The 18,939-nt window shown below is 37.7% G+C and overlaps 1 protein-coding gene across 2 annotated transcripts in view; it reads right to left on the minus strand.

Moving 5' to 3' along the window:
- Window positions 1-3,978: 3,978 nt before the first annotated feature.
- Window positions 3,979-18,939, minus strand: part of LOC134817595 (dynein intermediate chain 3, ciliary-like) — a 120,915-nt gene continuing 105,954 nt past the window's right edge. For both annotated transcript variants that reach the window (XM_063826807.1, XM_063826808.1), the window contains exons 11-14: window positions 6,092-6,227; window positions 5,112-5,214; window positions 4,868-5,006; window positions 3,979-4,558 (exon numbers count right to left, since the gene is read on the minus strand). In XM_063826807.1, the coding sequence (XP_063682877.1) occupies window positions 4,435-4,558; window positions 4,868-5,006; window positions 5,112-5,214; window positions 6,092-6,227 (502 nt within the window). In that variant the 3' untranslated portion in view covers window positions 3,979-4,434. The remainder of the gene's footprint in view (window positions 4,559-4,867; window positions 5,007-5,111; window positions 5,215-6,091; window positions 6,228-18,939) is intronic.

An 18,939-nucleotide genomic window follows, 5' to 3' on the forward strand; every position in this document is an offset into this window, starting at 1 on the left:
TTTATGGCTATGATTGGCAGAAGAACTATCAAATAATGAGTTGAAAGGGTTTTGAGGACACCTCACAGTAGAAAAAAGGTCTCGTATTCTGAGTGTGACAAAGTTTACGAAATGTTGCCTTTAAGCCGTTCGATCACTGCCCTTTAGGCATACATTGTATCATAATTGTTAGATTGACCTAATCTACTATATTTTAGACAAAAAAATGCTAATTGGGCAGCTATGGTAAACAATGTCACAAAAATGGGACATTCTTTACATAATAGTGCCTAAAAGCAATACATTTTATTTTTGAGCAGTGCATATGGGAGTATGGGTCACGTGGCTAATGTTCAGAACTTATGAACACGCTAGATTAATATATGTTAAAATTAAACCACTATCGTCAAAAGCGCTGTTTTAGAAATTTACCAATTTCCTCAAACTTCAATGAACGTGTCCATATACTAATCTCAAGAAAACAACAATTTTCAAGAAAACAATCTCTATTCGGTTGTATGTTTATGAACATGTTTGATGTTGTCATACGTTGTATGACCCGCCGCGCACGAGTGCGCGGCTCCCCCTGTATCATAGAAACTCTACCATAGTGAAACTACCGTGGGGGTTACGACGTAATACAATTCAATGAACATGATAGCCTGAGGTCCCCACTCCCCAGGTAAGCCAGCACTAACCAGCGCTAGCTGTCGATTAAAATCACAAATATTTTGTATTTGATTTTGATTTATCATTTATTGCGCTGGCCAGCGCTGGCTGACGAGTTATATTGCAACTTTAACATATAAGTATATAATTTTGTTGTAGCGCGATGCACTACTGGGTCGCGCGCGCATCCAATAATGCTTCCCGCAATAACCACAGATCGGCGAGATGCGAAGGATTGACATCGTGAATCAAATAGTTTTGATATATTGCACTGGCCAGCGCTGGCTGACGAGTTATATCGCAAACATTTTGCACTGGCCATCGATTTCACCTAACCATGTGCTATCGCGCCACTTCGGGCGCGCTTGTTTCACAAGGCGCGCGCGCGCTACTGCAAGCGCAAGGGCTCTGGATAGAGCAATCCATCGATGGCCAGCACTGGCTAGCGACAATTAGCGCTGGATGGCGATAACTAGCGCTGGATTGCGCTAGTTATACATTATCGAAAATTTATATTTTGCGCTGGATAGCGTTAATTAGCGCTGGATTGACCATTGTTAATGGTTTGGCCCGGCGCGCGCTACTTCGTAGCACTTGCAATCGGGCCATAACATATCGAGAAGAAATCGGCGCGCGCTACTTCGAAGAAATTTAGACGAGTAACATCCATCAAGCGCTGGATAGCGACAACTAGCGCTGGATGTCGACAACTAGCGCTATCCAGCGCTAGTTGTCGCCATCCAGCGCTAGTTGTCGCCATCTTAACGGGTGATACTCGTAAAATATTTGTTCCATTTACTGGGCCGCGCTCAGCCTGTCATTCCGCCAAATCTTTATTCAGTAGTATGTTAATGAACATAATAGCCTGGGGTCCTCAGGTAACTGTTCCATATATTCATATTGGACCGTCGACGAGTCCAACTCGAAGCACGTCCTTGGTATGTTGTAAACCTACAAAATCAAATGGGTTTTCGTGCATGAAATAGTCCATGCTTAAAGCATCAGTGATTTATAGCTTTATGGAATCCTTTTTTATCAAACTACCCCGGTCTTGCATTTCAGTGTTAACCTTTAGTTTTACAAGCCATTCGGCGTGAATTGGTTTTATATTAGCAATTAGACATCTTTAGGTTAACCTTAACATTACGTGGAGCTTTCTTGTATCACGTCGTGACCCCCATTGTCGTTTCACTATATAACTCTACCCCTGTAGAGTTTCTACGATACAGGGGGAGCCGCGCACTCGTTCGCGGCGGGTCAATGGTCATCCAACAAGAGCTTTCCAAGCACTGTTTCATTACTTCCCCTGAGTAATATGAACTATAACAACGTCGGACAATGTCCTTGGCAACAAGATTTACCGTAATATCTAGAGGCTGGAACAAGCTTGTCATGTTGGCGGGGACTAGCTCATAAACTATGTTGTTGAGTGCCACAATTTCGTCGACTTTTTCCGCCAAGTGACCCTTGAAAACGTCATATACTAGTAGAGTTTTCTGTGCCTCTGGCACTGGCAGACCAAAGAGAACCTTTCCGTCGTTAACTTACGGCACAATAAAGTTCTCATAGTTGTTATATTCTGGACAAAAAGTTCGAATTTTTGAAAAAAAGTTCGAATTTTTGAAAGACATTTAACGGACTTTAACTCGGACGGACCTTAAATGAACGGACTTTATTTGAGCGGACATTAAAATGAACTTTAGGGCCTCCAGCGTTTAATTAATGTCCGTCCAAATAAGGTCCGATAAGGTACATGTTTATGGACGTTTTTTGTTGATTAAAATAAATGTATGATTATTTGGTAGTTCGAGGTCATGATATCTTTTTTCGGATATCACATCCTCAGTATTATGATATGACCGCGGATAATATTATATGTATAATACTGGAACGATTCCGACCGGCACGGGATCCACCCGAACTACCGAATATTTGTACTCAAAAATATCGTTTGTTTAAACCTTTTTAGAGTTAGACTGATCCCGTTTTTATCTAACTTTAATCATTTCCACTGCTATAGCAAAGTATAATGACAGGATAAGACTAAGAGCACCAGGAGTCATCAAAGGTATAATCACTAAAAACAGCTGTGCCTCCAGACAATTAACTTTCCGTGGGTGGTAACGGAGAGGAACTGAGATTGCTAATTTCTTGAGATGATCATTTATATCAATCAAATTACTGCAAAATAGTCTCAAACTCATCCTCTTAGACAAAAATGCTGTCTTACTGTGCGGTGCTCAGCCTGTCACGAACATTGCATGAAGCATGTGATCTGCAAGTAAAGATGAACTGTGGTTAAGTTTGCTAATTTCTTAAATGATCATTTATTTTAATCAAATTACTGCAAAATGGTCTAAAACTCATCCTTTTAGACAACGATTTCGTCATGTAACTGAGTACCTTATTTGAATGGACACAATGTTGAACTTACTGAGTAATACGCTTTCAATTTCGTTGGAATATACACCTACAACTATAAGTAGAACAACTATTTACCTAAGGACCTTCTCTGTTCATAAACCGATTGAAAATGCACCGAAATGACAGGCTGAGCGCCGCCCAGTAAAACAACTATATTTACCAGGGTATTTTGTCAATATGATTACTGCAACTAATCATGTTTTATTGACAGCTGTATTTGCTGGAAACAAAAAGGGGAACGGAAAACGCTTTCAATTTCGTTAAAATATACTGTCATACATGACAACAAATCAACGACATTTTGTCGTCATGATTGCTGCAATTAATCATGTTTTATTGACATGTGTATTTGTCGTAACCAAACGTTGAAACAGGAAAGTTGGTTCTGACAAATATAGCTGTCAATAAAGCATGATTTATAATTGTGAATGTGATCATGTCGATTGTCGAACCCCAATATTTGTCAAAAATTTGTCAACATTTAGGAGTATGTCGCTATAATTCCCAAGATTTAATTTTAAACGATAAAAGTTATATGCCAAAGTGACTTCCTCCGTCAATTAAAATTTAAAAGCCTTTAAACGCTTCCAGCTGAGCCTGTCATGGACATTGGACAAGCTGCATGGACTGCACCAGGTATCACCAGAGGCCAAAATATTTAGCCGGCAGCAAATTTTACAAATGATCATAATAGAAATTTCAAGACAAATTTAATTCTTCACGGGCTCCAAAACTGACTTTATAAGCTTTTTATTTCGAAAAAAGTGGCCCTCTTTTTGCTTTAAAGCTATATTCAGTTTTGACCATCTCATGGCTCCAATTCTCAATTTTGGCGAGACTCAGTTCTGTCGGAAGAGATTTGTTGAAAAAAATGTAAATTGGATGATCAACAAAATGATAACAAACTTGTAACAAATGTACCTCAGACATCTCTTTCTTGTCTTTGAGGCAAACAGTAAAATAAATTACATACATTTTTGTACATTAGAAGTTCCAGGATTAAATGTACACAGTGATTTCATCTTGAGCACCATTTACAATATTCACAATCGGACAACTGCGGATTTAGTTCCGAAAGACTTTCCCCATTATTGTAAACTCAAATTCCAGCAAAAGAGGGATGCTTTAAAAATGTAATAAGCCGCATCGAAAAGAATATACACCTCAGGTTTCTGAATTTGGTTTGAACCGAGATTGTTCGAAAAAAAAACAACCACATACTTCATCATCTGACTTTACACTTTCAAAATATTCCAGCGATTCTTTTGCCAGTCCTGCAGTTATTAAACTTATAGTGAGTCACCAAACTAAGTAAAAACTCCGCACAGACAGGGCGGATAAAAACGATTTCAACTAAGTCCTTCATTGCTCTGCTGCTTTCTCTTTCTTCTCAATTCCTATTTTCTCTTGCTCGACAGTAAACCAGAAGTTCTTGTCTGCTTCATCGACCAACTCAGAGGCATCCTCGCCGTCATCTTCAGCTGGCCTGGAATATTTTTGCGATGAAATAATGTTCGGGTAAACGGAAAGAAGTATAGAAATAGGTACCAGTTAATAGCCTACAATATTGTCCTGCACTATCGTTAAATATACTCATACATGAATAAATATTATACAACGATAGTTTTTGGGGATTTTAAAACTAACGTGCAAAATCTTCAATAATAAACCAAAATCTGAGACGTTAATAAAATTTGGGGATCAAGTCATTAATTCAAACGGTTAATCTGAACAAATTTGAAAATGTGATTCAAGGAGAGTAAAAGAAAAGCGTATTCAAAAGGAAATTACATACCGTTCCTCCTGTTGAGACTTTGCCCTCTCCTTAAGTTTCAATTCCCTATATCTGCTCTCTAGAATCTTCTCACGTTTTGTTTCTCGTTCGAAGATTTGTGTTACTGAAGCTTTCTCGTTCCTCTGTTGTTGTGACAGGGCTGAAGAAAGTTACTTGTCAGTGACAATGATACTGACGAGCATATTACAATCATTACCGAATGGTTTTAATAAGGATTAGCAAAACGAATGCGAAAAATACTAACATTCGCTGAGTTCAAGAAGAGTGACGTTTCCTGAGTGAGAACCACAGGCTAGAAGACTACCACTGTCTTGTATACGTAAGCAATTCAAAGCTTCGTCACACACCTGCAATATTAGCAGGTTTTATTTTAAAGGTTATATTTATTGGAGGATCATGATGACTATTGATACAATTAATACAGTGTTATTAACAATTCATAATAAGTCTAAATGTCCATTAAGCAGTCTGAGCAGTCAGCAGTCTTAAGGTCATGATAAATTTACCAGAAACATAACTAAAACCACTTGCACTTGGAAACCACTTTTAAAATACATAAATACATAAATCATCAACTTTAAGATTTGGGAAACAGTTTATTTTGCACTTAGATTCGATAAATTCGACGATTTCATAAACCTTTGGTTCAAATTGGATTCGACAGAAATTTAATTACAACGAAACCAACTCCTTAACTATAAATAATCCTAAACAGTCAACTATTACATCCAACACCTCAGTGATTGGCTCGGATAAAATACCACTAACGAACTTGTCAAATCTGGTGAATTGCTGTATTAAATTTACAACGACTTCATTTAGTGCATAATGATAAACCGTTTTCAACAAGATTATTTACGATACAGGACTTTGTGTGGAGATTTAGGCAGAAGAATGAACTGTGGCTCATTTTTTATTATATTTAGGTCAAGGCATAATAATACTATATAGAGGTCAGCCATGATCTGTTGAGCTCGCAGGACTGAAAGCTCTTGCAAGGCGGGTCTGGCTTTAATTGTAAGTAGGTGCAGGTCGTTTCATTTCCAGGGATAGCAACTTTATTTTGTTTAAAATAAATTGTGTAAACTGCTCAAAAACCCTTTGGGTGGCCTTCGGGTCTTTGAAACAAAAAAAAAAGATTAAAATGGTTCGTGTCTTGCAAGGTGACGTCCTTCGATATTTTTTAAATGAAATGGAACACAAGAATACAAACAATTAACAAACCTGGAGACTAAGAGTTGGATCGTTCTGTTTGAACATGTAATCCCAAACGTCTAAGCACCCGTCCATACGCGATGTGAAAAAGACAGCAGGTCGAGCAGGGGACCAGCAACCGTCTGTCAGATAGGATCTGTGGAACCTGGTAAGAGAAGAAGGTTAAGAACCTGGTAAGAGAAGAAGGTTAAGAAGGAGAAGAAGGTTAAGAAATTGTACATTTTTATGAATTGTCGTGTTCAATTTACAACGGCTTGAGCAATACAATTTCATTTTATATCCATTAAATTTCATAATCACTTGTTAACAATGTCACAGCTCATGGTTACTTCATCATCATGGTTACTTCCTCCGATATAATCATTTAAAGATTGAAGTTACAAATTTAAATGATTAAAGTTATAGGTAAAGGTGAGACTTCCTCTGTTTTTTAAAGATTGAATTTTACGATTAAATGATGACAATTAGAGATCATATTGGCAAATAACCGAGTAATTCCAAGTTTTATTTCCCCTCCCTCCCCCCTCCCCCCCCCTTTAGATGGGCTAGACAGTAATATTTATTGAACTAAATGGTTTGGTCTGTACCATTAATCTACTTAAGGTGGTCTACAGGGTCCATTTTTGACACCATATTTCATAATGGCTACTGGAACACGTTAACTGTAAAATTTAATAGAGAAAGCTATTAATAGATACAGCAATTATACTTATTTACCTGATACGTGCTGCAAAATATCCATTAATTTAAAGGTGAATTCATCAGAAAATGAGAAAAGGTTGACAAACTGTGGAAGGTCCGTTAAATTTGATAAATGTTACAATATCAGAATAGAAGTGTTTTTGTCCGGAATGTCTTAAGTGAGAAATCATATTTATTTTACATATAAGTAGGTAATAGGTTTCATATAAACAATCATATCATAATGTTAAATCTTTTTAATTTTTATTAAATACTTTTCAAATAAATACATCAAATACCACCAATCACCAAAGAAATCTTAAATCATGTTTTAGGTCGTGAATATCCGGAAATTTCAATATATGTCTTTTCCAAATTTTTAATCTCGAAGGTTTAAGTTTAGTTTTCTCCAGCAGAAGTCAAAAACTGATAGTTTGAATTATTTTAGAGAATAATAGAAATAATCTGTAGTGACATTTAATAAAAAGTAAAAGATTAGGGATGAAACCTGTGGGGAGATGATATTAAACCACCAGTGGATCACAGAATGAGACATAACCGTCGTTATCAGACTGTCTTTGTCACCTATTATATGTGAAGTGCGAACCTTCTATCAAAGTATTGATTCCCTTGTAGCCTTGTCTGTCATCATGTAGCATCTCAGTATTTTTAAAATATGACATTTTTATAATAAAATTCAAAGAAATCCGTCTGGGGAGCTGTTTTATTATTTATGATTTCATTGCTAGTTCATATGTTTAAATGATCAGACTCGTTAGAAATCAAAACGCTGGTGTCATGAGGCGGCATAATTCTTAAATTAAATACCAAATACAAGATGTTCCATTTGACGATAGCCGCCGTGTTGATATTTGATAAAAATAATGGGGATGAGAAGCATTTAAACGTTCAGACATCTACACAGTACACATGGACAGCAATTGGGGCAATAGGGAAATAATCTTACTTACAGTTTCAATACATATTTGTGCAAAAATGTACGCAATAATAATATATATTACATTTACATAGTCATCAGCATCATAAACAACTTCAAAATTCTCCATAAACCAGAACACTGCAGTAAGTTGTTTCTTATAGACAACATTCATTGATCATCCAACAGAAAAGTCAACTTGGCAACGATGTCAGGGCAAAATGATTTAACACGTGACAGCGAGGGAGAAGTAGTTCACATTCGATTGAACTTTGTGCTGTGTCATATCCATCGTTTCAGCACTCTTGACCACCTCTTCTTTTAAGTGGGCGGTGGTAACAAGTACCACTGTAAGAAGGGCATTTCAGCATCGTGCTCATCCTGGTCAAGTTCCGTGACAATGATATGTGGATTGGTGGTAGTTTGATCTGAGAATCTTCAGAAATGGTAATCCGCACACTTCAAGTTTGACACAGACGAAGTGGTGATGAGACTACCTCTGTTCAATTGAGAGATTCCTTGACTCCGCACCTAACATGAAGTTGGGGAATTTCTTTGAGATTTATTCCGAATGTTATGTCTATAAAGGAACTGCGTCGCTGTTCTGAAGCACTCTTTTCCAAGTTCAAGGATTGACCTGGCAAACTTATTAGTATTACACTCTTTTGAAGTGTGATGTGATCTTCGTTCATTACATCAGACAACAACTTCCGGCTCAGTCTCCAAGACATTCACAACTGGAGATCCTCGCTGCACAATGGCCAGCTCCATGTGGTTGCTTCTGCGACATGCACGTGGATTGTAGATTCCCACCACCCTTGGCTTACTGTAACCACTGGCACTACCAGGTTTCATTGATTTCCAGTTACAGGTAATCAACGACCAGCAGAACGCTCTTAGCCCTTCTCTCCTGCAGAAGAAGATGATGACATTGGTGGTGGAGTTTAGTGCCACAGAGTGTAATCCTATCAGAGTGTAGATGAAGTCGAGAACATGTACAGGTAGACCAAGTTGCTGCATCTGAAACTTGAAGTCAGAGAGGATAGTGATTGACTCCAGAAGGCACACTATTATCAGAGGTGTGTTGAAGATGATGTAGGCTGATGTCAGATAAATTGTTGTTTTTGTTGCCTCTATCTTCTCCAGGGCGCCTTTCGGAGTGCTGAATTTCTTTTGTCGATTCAGCAGGCAGATGATGACAATGCAGCAGACAACGATTGGAATAGCAGGAATGACAAACTCCAGGGTGACAAAGCCGAAGTGGACCACTTTGAACTCCATTGAGTGCAGCTCAAAGACATCAGTAATGAGCCAGGTACACATGGAGAGCCTACGTGCGTACCAGAACGACTTTCCAGCGAAGATAGGCAGTGCTTGTTGGCCTACTACTAGAGTGAGGTAGAGTAGTATGGGGATGAAGATGGAACTCATCTTGATCTTCATGAAAGGGTAGACTAGAGAAACCGTCCGACAGACACTCAGGACAGCAACCAGGAAGATAGAGAGACGAATACAGGCCTGCCAGGTAAACGCCCAGCCTACACAGAACCACCGGTACCCAAACATCATGGGATCTCCATCGTTAAACTCCGACATTCCATTAAAGAGGAGAAGGAATGTTATGATGCTGTCCACTGAGCTGATCATCATGTGCTGGATAGTACTGATGTTTCTTTCCCTGGTGAAGAAGTAACCGAATGTGATCAGGCTACCAGGCATCCCAACAAGGCAGCTGACTAACCCCATGGTTCCTAGGGTATAGTCAGCGATCTTGTGGTTGGCTGCGTCTGTCGCGTAGTGGAAGCTGCTATTATCATTTGACATCCTGTATCAAAAAACATAAGTAATAATAAGTGATAAGTGATAACAAATTTAATATGGACACCTAGAAAACGCTTAATCCCTGGCTTGATGAATTATGTATCATATTGAAATGTGGACGGGTTTTATATAAATGCCACGGGCCAACACAGTGTGAACATTGTCCAAACTGAGGAAAAGATAGCGCGGATGCCGTGAACTTGGAGCGGGCAAAATTAGATTGACCAACAATGATTTTATTGTTAGTCGTTGCCGAGGAAGCACTAAGTAACCTGCACGGCTGATGGAATCTCATTGGATTTGCAAGTCAATGAGTTTATCTTTTAAATGACTAGCTTTAAACGATGACCATAAGGCAGTTTGCAAATGACTAACGTGCTATATGCATTATGCATTATGCTGTTATATCGTCACATAAAATACTGTTACCCCCAACTTATATTTCTTTGACTGGACGAAACTCGAAATAGCTATACAGTTGTCATAATACAGGACGGTTACCAAAGAAGTATTAAGTCAAAGTGCTAAGTTCTCGACTACAAGAAGGGGCGATATACAAATAAAATCATTTTATTTCAATGAAAATTCGCCGAATAATCTTACAAGCCTTGAAAAGTGACCGAGTGTAAACAAAATTAGGGACACAGAAACACCTGTTGACCAGTAAACTGGTCATAGCAATTACATCGGGCCCTATGCTTGCGATTTATAAGAGCGTTTTTGATGGGCGTTTTTTGGTGGATCCTCTTATTTCTTAAGGGTACTCAAATACTCCAGGTTGCAGCATAAAAAGTAAAATCAACTATATATCATAGATGCGACAAGCTTGAGCTTTGAACATGATTGTATTTATACTGCAATTTCTGGCTTTTAGCGAACATTAACAGCTTTTTGCGAACGTACTAGCTATAGGTTTTTTTTCCCAATATTTAAGTATGTAATCGATTTTTTAACAAAAAAACTTCGAAATGCATTAACATATATTAGTAAATGTACCGCTTCGCCATGTTTTACAGCTATTTCATGTTATTAAGAAAATGCGACACGCGCACTTGAAAAAGTTTATAGCTCATATGAACAGGATTGGTAAAGCAAATGTTTTCGTATTAACCGCATCAGCCAAACATCAATAGTCAGCTAGATTGGTGCCACTGAAATCAGGGCGAAGTAACCCATTAATATGGGGTAACTTCGCCATTCTGAAACTATACCATATTCGGTGCTAAACACCATACCACCCGAAACTCCATTATATTTCCTTGATATACCTGCCAATTTTATTTATGTAGCTCTAGCCTGCGTGTTCAAATGGGCTAATGGGCAATTTTGTCAGGGGGGTATTTATGAAATTTCTCTCGAAATAGTTGTTTCTGATAGAAGGGAGTGATATCTATCTGCTACTTTTGGTCCCATGGAAAAACATTGTTCCTAGCCAAAGATATTGCCGGTCAAAGGTCAGCGTTCATGTGTAATTGTATTGCGCGAGCGATTGTCAATCGCACGCCCTGAAAGTCGAGTCTAAAAATCTATCTTCTCCTACATTTTTTAAGCAATCACCTTAAAACTTTAAGGATATGTTCTAAGGACCATTTAGAAGATTCCACTCGATCAGAATTTTAAGATAGGCCTTAGAAAATTTTGTAATTTATTTTGAAAATCTTGGACCTCGTTTTTTGACGATTTTTCCAGGTCCAAGATTTTCAAAATGGAATAAAATTTTTTTAAGGCCTATCTTAAAATTATAGATAGATTTTTAGACTCGATTTTCAGGGCGTGCGATTGAAAATCGCTCGCGCAATACAATTACACATGAGCGCTGACCTTTGACCGGCAATAACTTCGGCTAGAAACAATATTTTTTCCATGGGACCAAAAGCAGCAGATAGATATCACTCCCTTCTATTAGAAACAACTATAAAATACATTTCGAGAGAAATTTCATAAAGACCCCCCCTGCCCCCTTAAATGCTATTTATTTTGGTGGCGCCTCCGAGGTTAAATGGTTTGTTGCACAGTATAATCTTGGGCGGTTTAAACAAATTTTAATTTTTTTAAAGAGAGGCTGGGCCAAGTTAGCCCACGAGAGGATAGCATTAAGATGCTCTGCCTACCTCTGGGGTGTGGCAACCCTGGGGAAGGTTGCCGGTGAAATCAGAGTGAATGGTGTGGACTGTGGAGGATGGTGTATAAAGTGACATGAGTCAAAATGATACGCTTAAGTGCCAGCTGTTGAGCTGGGTTTGGAAAAGTAAAAAGAGACGAGACAGCATATGAGTTAATACTCTAAGTCACCCCGGTCTGATCCAGCTCTTCCAGCACAATTAAGCGTTTGGTGCAGTTTGCGAAATTGACAATCGTGGTGATGTGTTGGTTGTCGAATATAATGTCATTGACAGAGAGGTAGTAGTCCTGGAAATATTTACCTCTAATTTGGGCAATAGCTGGACACTGTCCAAGGAAGTGTGAGACAGTTTCCTCTCCGTCGCCGCACATAGGACAAGCACTGGTGTTTGATTTGCAAATGGTGTGAAGGTGTTTGTTTAAGCCGCAGTGACCCGTGATGAGGTGAACTGCAGTTCTGTCTGTTGTTGCTGAGTGTAGTGTTGCGGTTGAGCGTGGGCCCGAAACCTACCGGCGGCGGCGGCGTAAACCGACGGTTTTTCGACAATTTGAGTAAATTTGAGCTGTGCAAAAATTTGATTTTAATTTGATTTATTTATCTTATTTTTCAATCTGAAATTGAATTTTGAATGAAACTTTCAATTTCAGATGATCATATTCATACGAAAGAATTCGATTTTACATAATTCACGCCACGCCGTCGTACGCTGGGGGTGGTACCGGCGGTGTGCGGCGTGGTCAAATTGACAGGCGGCGGCGTTTCGCGGCGGTGGACAAGCCTGCTTCAAACACCTTAAAACTCAATAACTCCTAACCACGAAACTCTCTCCTCCCTTCTAATGGATGATACTCTCCTACTTTCAGTCTTCTCATGTCTCTTTCGAACGCAGATAAACTTTATCTGCAGCGAAATAAGAATATACTTCGTCCTTTACAATATGCTGGCAACAAAACTGAAATTGACTGTTAAGTACCAACCAACCACTCGTAGTCATGGACCACAATCATCTGTTCGGCTCGAAATCTAACTTGTCGTTCTCCTGAACAGGACTTATACATCTTCATACGAATTTTAAATGATTCTAGATAACATTTCGAATAAAATAACTACTAAAATGGACGAGATATATAGTCTACATCTCAATCATTGCATTTTAATGCCGAATTCTACGGAGCGATATGCAGTCTTCACATGGTGCAGATGGATGGAGAAATATTATTCAAAATATCAAAACAATGCAAAGTTTATGGTGATTGAGGACGCTATACTGAAGATATGATTGAGATTGGCAATAAAGTTATGCTCGTCGAACAACTTGCACGTGTCCTGGAGTTTAATGAGAGAGCACGGATGTTAATTATCATGATCACAATTCAACAAACCAACAAATATCAGGTGGATTGCAAGCAGACAACATGGCGATGCTTTTATTCAAGCTTTCAAGGAAGATTTTACAAAGGACCTTTTAAAAACTGCTGAACCTAAGCTTCAAGAACTAGAAGGAGAGCAGTTCACAAGGTCCTCAACACTTACGGGTGACCAGGCAAGACCGGATATTAGAGCTCGTGGTTTCTATAGCCCGGGCCATTGAGAATGCCGAGAGACAGAAATCAAGATGTTACAACGAGAGAATTGTTAATGTAGAGCACGGACCATTCGCTCCATTAGTTTACTCAGTAACGGGTGGCATGGGACCCCAAGCTGAGACGTTAGAAAAACTGCTAAAGCTATGCAACAAACTTGCTTATTTTTATATGTATATATATAATAAAAAGAAACAGAAATACAACGATATCATAAATAATTATCGGTGTAAATTATCATTTTTAATTAGGAAATTAATTTTATTGTGCATTAGAGGATCTAGAAATACCTCAAATAAAACCGACGAATCATCTAACATGGATGATTTAGAATTTAACTCTTTCAAATCAACTAATTTTTTCAGTCCCATGGACTGGTTTTTATTTTGGCAATGATGATATACATTATATATTTTACCTGTAATACTATTCTGTATATATCTAATTTCGTTTTCCAAAAAAAAAGAACTTAACGCAAGGTGCAAGCAGTCCCAGCCCTGCTACTGGAGTACTACACTACACCAGCCCTGCTATCTCGCAAGAAACTCTTACAATTCAGTAATGCAATCAATGAAAATTAATCAATGAAGCAATGAAATCATTTAAGATGAAATCATATATGATCGATGGAAATTGTCATACAATCGCTATACAACATTAAACCAGTAAACCTGTAGCTCCGTTCATACAGTGCTCAGTCACTGAGTCAGTACATGAACATCCAGCGTACGCCACAACAGTAAACGGTTTAAGTTGTCTGAATTAATCCATTTAAAGTGGTATTTCTTATTAATAATTAATATGGTATAATCAGCAGAGTTGCAAATTCCTTATCACCACAAGCTGAACCGATACGGTTCAGCTTGAAAAATTATATTTTGCAGCATCAAAGAATATCACTAATGCCGTTCTCGACAAGATAAAGGAACAAAGCAATTCAATCCAGGCCAAGGGCGTAGCCAGAATTTTAAGTTCATTTTAGACTCGGAGAGCACCTGTAAATGGCATTGTAACAAAAATTCGAACAGTTATTCAGTACGCCCCTCCTCTCCCCCTCCGACTTCGCCCTTGCCTCCATCCTCCCAACATCTTATCTAACTTATAGAGGCATCGAGTACACAAATAACTAACCCATAAGTAGTAATTCGGTAATGTAGCTATGCACGGTTAAAGCACAGTTAAGGCACGGTTAAGGCACGGTTAAAGCGATTGGGCGACATCTGTCCGACAGCGACATCTGTCCGACTCAGAAAATAGGTTATTTGGACAATAGTTTATGTCGGATCCTACCGTACGATTTTCTTAAAACTTTCCATAAAGTATGGTGGTTATAGGACGAATAATCTGTGTAAGTTTGAGCGAGTTTCTATGTGCCAAGTTTAAGATATTACCTCAAACACAAAAAATATATCCAATTCGGTGGTTTTCAGTGGTTCCAAAGCATATATCTGGAGATCCAACGATACGATTTTCTTGAAACTTTCTAGATAGTAAGATAGCTTTAAGACAAATAATTTGTGCAAGTTTGGATACATTTCTATGTGCCAAATTTTAGATATCACTTCAAATACACGAAAATAGTGCTGTCGGACAGATGTCGCTGTCGGACAGATGTCGTGTTACCGGTTAAAGCACGGTTAAATCACGGTTAAGGCACGGTTAAAGCACGGTTAAACCCTTGTGCCTTAACCGTGCCTTAACCGCGCTTTAACCGTGCTTTAACCGTGCCTTAACCGTGCGTAGCTACATTACCGAGTTGCCTATATATATAACTTCTTGGAGCAGAGAGAGGTCTATACACGTTACCTTCTAGCCCGAGTTTATCATTCCAGTATTATAGAAGATGCCTTTAACAAATTTAGTGATATAGCTAATAGGAAAAACTTGTATACCCTTAAAGACAAGGATGAGTCGACTGCCTGTTTAATACCCATGGTGATGGATCAAAATCCAGCACTTCCCAACATGGGGGGCATTATCCATAAGTATAAGCACCTTCTCAACCTTGATCCGGCCCTGAAGAAGCTGGTACGTGCGGACAGTGTATTCGTGAGTCATCGAAAGAATCAAACTATCGGTGGCATGCTTGTACACAATAAGTACCGTGCCAGTGGAACTTTAAACTGTGATAATGAGAGAGAAACAACTGCAAGCCAGATCCAGGAACCAGACTCCGAAAGTCTAAGGGCGGTTCCCGGGGCTGTCGACCCAGGGTGCCATGCTTGTGGTAAATGTTATGTTTGTAAGCAAAATTTCCTGTCCCCCTGTCCCAATTTTAGTAGTCACCATTCTAAACAAGTTTTCCCTATAACTAAGTATATATCTTGTCAGAGTTATAACCTCATTTATTTAATGGAGTGTAAGACTTGTAAACAGTCGTATGTCGGTTATACTACCTCAAATCTCCCTAAGAGATTCTCTAACCATAAGAGTCACATAAAGAAAGGTATAAGAAGTTGTAAATTAGTTAACCATTTTTTAGATATTGATCATGATTTAGATTTTAGTACCATAGCCTCCTATAATTCCTCACTCAGTAAGCACCTTTCTGTCATTATAGTAGACGCTTTAGTATTTGAGCCTAATATTAGTAAAGCAGACAAAGAAAAGGCTATGGAAGCTAGAGAGGGGTTCTACCAGACCCAATCGAAAACCCTTGAACGGTTTGGGGGTATGAACACCCTTGATAGTAACCATCTACTTTTTAAATCTGCCGGAGCTTAGTTTTAGTTTTAGTATATTTTGTAGATTTTATTTAGTTATACCATTATTCCAGAGACGTGCATATAACATTTTTTACTTAAGTATAAATTTTACAGGTTTTTGTTGTGATTTTAAGTGATTTTCCGAGAATCAGTTATCAGTATTTAGATAAGAGATAAGATAAGAGTACATTTTTAACGGCTTTCAGTTTCTTTTTTAAATTTCAGTTCATCAGATTTTCCCACTGCTTTTAGTTTGTATTTATTCTCAATTGTATATGATTCGTATTTGTTGTAGTTACTTTAATGATATAATTTCTCAGAATTGATGTAAATAAACGATGCAAAGACTTTCGAAGATCTAATCACAACCGCTTTCTTTTATTGTGTAGAAGTCCAGCCATGAAATATATATATATATATTTTTTTTAAATATATATATATATATGTACAAATAGAATAGAAACTACCGGTTGATATAAAGTAAGACAGAAGTTAAATATCTCGAAATTTTGTCTGTAAAATATTTATCGTCTCGCTTTATATATAACTAGCAGGAACCCGTCTAACCCTAAAATGGTGTCAAGACTCAAGAGACTAAAATAAATATTACCTATTTAATTCGCGTTTTTGACACCGCTTGGGGGTCCAAATTTTGGGCACTAAAATTCTTATTCCGTGGCCAATTTTTTATTTTTTCATGCTGATTTGAATGCCATTAAAGCATCTGACCCAATCAAAAAAGTTTAAGTTTTATATCTTTTACGGTTTTTGCGGAAATTCGTGTTAAAGTTGATGCCGTGGTGTCAGTAAAATCGTCATATATATCGTCTCGCTTTATATATAGTAAGATAGTATTAGTAAGATAGAAGATAAATGTCTCGAAATTTTGTCGGTAGAATATTTATCGTCTCGCCAGAATATTATGGTTCTCACGTCAAATGCCAATCTTTTAAGCAAATAATTCGATTGCAGCTATACAGAGCTCAAAATTAAATAAAGAAATTTGGGAAATTGATGACTTTATATAATTATAGTATGTATGTCTTGACATTAATTTGTCAGTTGAGTGATTTGGAGCTCAAGGCTCACGGCATTTTATGTCAATTATCCAAACTTTTAAACAACTAACTCGATTGCTGTCATGTGTATGAACTCAAAATGAAGGAACATTTTAGATTTAGGTAACTATGATATTTGTCATTTTAATCACGAGATGTTATAAATATCTTTTAATTCAATACTGAAGAGCAATGGACCAAGACTCGTTACGCACTGTATACAGCCTAGCTACAATATGCGATAATTTAATTACTTTCATGGATTGGTTAAATATCCCGTTTCTAGCATTTCAAAGTGTTTAATTCATTAAAAGAATAAATTTTTGTATGTGACTCTGGTCATTAGGAGAGTTCGCACGAGATGGACCACGTTTTTCCCAATTTAACTTTAGAAGATTGTCACAGAAGAACTTTTAAGATAGGCATATGATTGATTGGGAATCGAGCGGTTTACTCGATTAATGTTTACTCAAAATTATAATACAAACAGTAATAGATAGAAAATAGTAACGTTAAAGAATTCTTTAAAAAAAACCCTCTGGAAAGGGCACTGCACACGGTTTATCAAAAAGTACACTGTGATCATGAAGTACTATGAATTACAGATTTAAAAACACAACGCTTCACGCTACACATGATATTACACATCCATAACCTATAGGTTAAGAAGTTTAGAATTGCACTGAACAGCTTGGACTATTGTTTTTAAAATTTGGTGCAAAATTTTACCATCAGTGATTAATGATTTTGGCCGGTAACTCAGCGCTTACAGTAATTATTAGTGCGCGATTGAGATTAATGTATGGAAAAAGAATTTAGCGGCAGTGAAATGCTTGCTTATCTACGCTAAGTGGGGGTAGTTATGCGAGCGGTTATTATATTGGTAGTCAGTAATTGCAAGTTGTTATTTAAATTTGTGTCATTTAGTGTAGTTTCTATGTGCTGGGTTGTGTGATTTTCATACTGCTCCCTGTTGCAAGCCATTAATTAGACAATAGACTTAATTTAAACTTAGATTATATTCGTTTCAGTTGAAATTCGATTCAGGTTAAATGTTAAAAGTTTAAATTTCACGTCTAGACTGTCTTAGGCCAGGAACATTGTGCAGTAGGAATGGTTGCCACTCGTTAACATCACCATCACTTTGAAGATTAAGTAGCATTTTCTTGGCACTAGTCTTGAACAGATTTATCGAAAATAATGTCGGAAGTGTAGTAACGTCTGCTTTGTCTGCGAAGACAGAGAGCAGTGGTCCCTTGTAGAAAATACTGTTTTGAAAGTGTCTTTTCCCGTATAACTGGAGCCAGGAGCAGGCTGACGTGTGATCAGAAAGTTTTGTGGGTATGTCGGCGGGAAAAGCTTGAGAGATGTTTTTGGGGACTAATTGTGGCATGTTTTTAACTTTATGCATCAAGATAATTGAGTTGTAAACGATAAGACCATGCACAGTGAGAATTTCATGTTCACTGAAAAATGGCTTTGTGTGTTGTGGTAAGGCACCTTCCTTAAAGTAGTAGTTTACGAAGCCAGGCATAATAGCCCTTATTCCTTGCTTCTGTTTGCTGAATAAAGCATCTATATTAGGCTATCCATTATCGGTATGAAATCTTTTATCTAGATAAACAGATAAAAATTTAGGTTTTATCTAGATAAAACCGATAAAACCGATAATTTTTCTGCTGAATGCCAAAGCCGAAATGTTTTCCAAATTTCACAGAAACTAATTGTCGACATTTATTACTGTTTACCAGTAATCTTGCTAAAGTACAAGTTCCTTTCTTTTGAAAATATTAGAGCATCAGTTTTCTTCTCCGGGGAACAATAGTGTACCAGTTCTCTTCAAAACAGTAGATCACCGGTTTCCTTCTCCTAAAAACAGTGGTGTACCAGTTCTCTTCAAAACAGTAGACCAACGGTTTCCTTCTCCTGAGAACAGTAGTGTACTACCAG

The sequence above is a fragment of the Bolinopsis microptera genome, chromosome 6 (assembly GCF_026151205.1).
Source record: "Bolinopsis microptera isolate Bmic1 chromosome 6, MBARI_Bmic_1.0, whole genome shotgun sequence".
Taxonomy (NCBI): domain Eukaryota; kingdom Metazoa; phylum Ctenophora; class Tentaculata; order Lobata; family Bolinopsidae; genus Bolinopsis; species Bolinopsis microptera.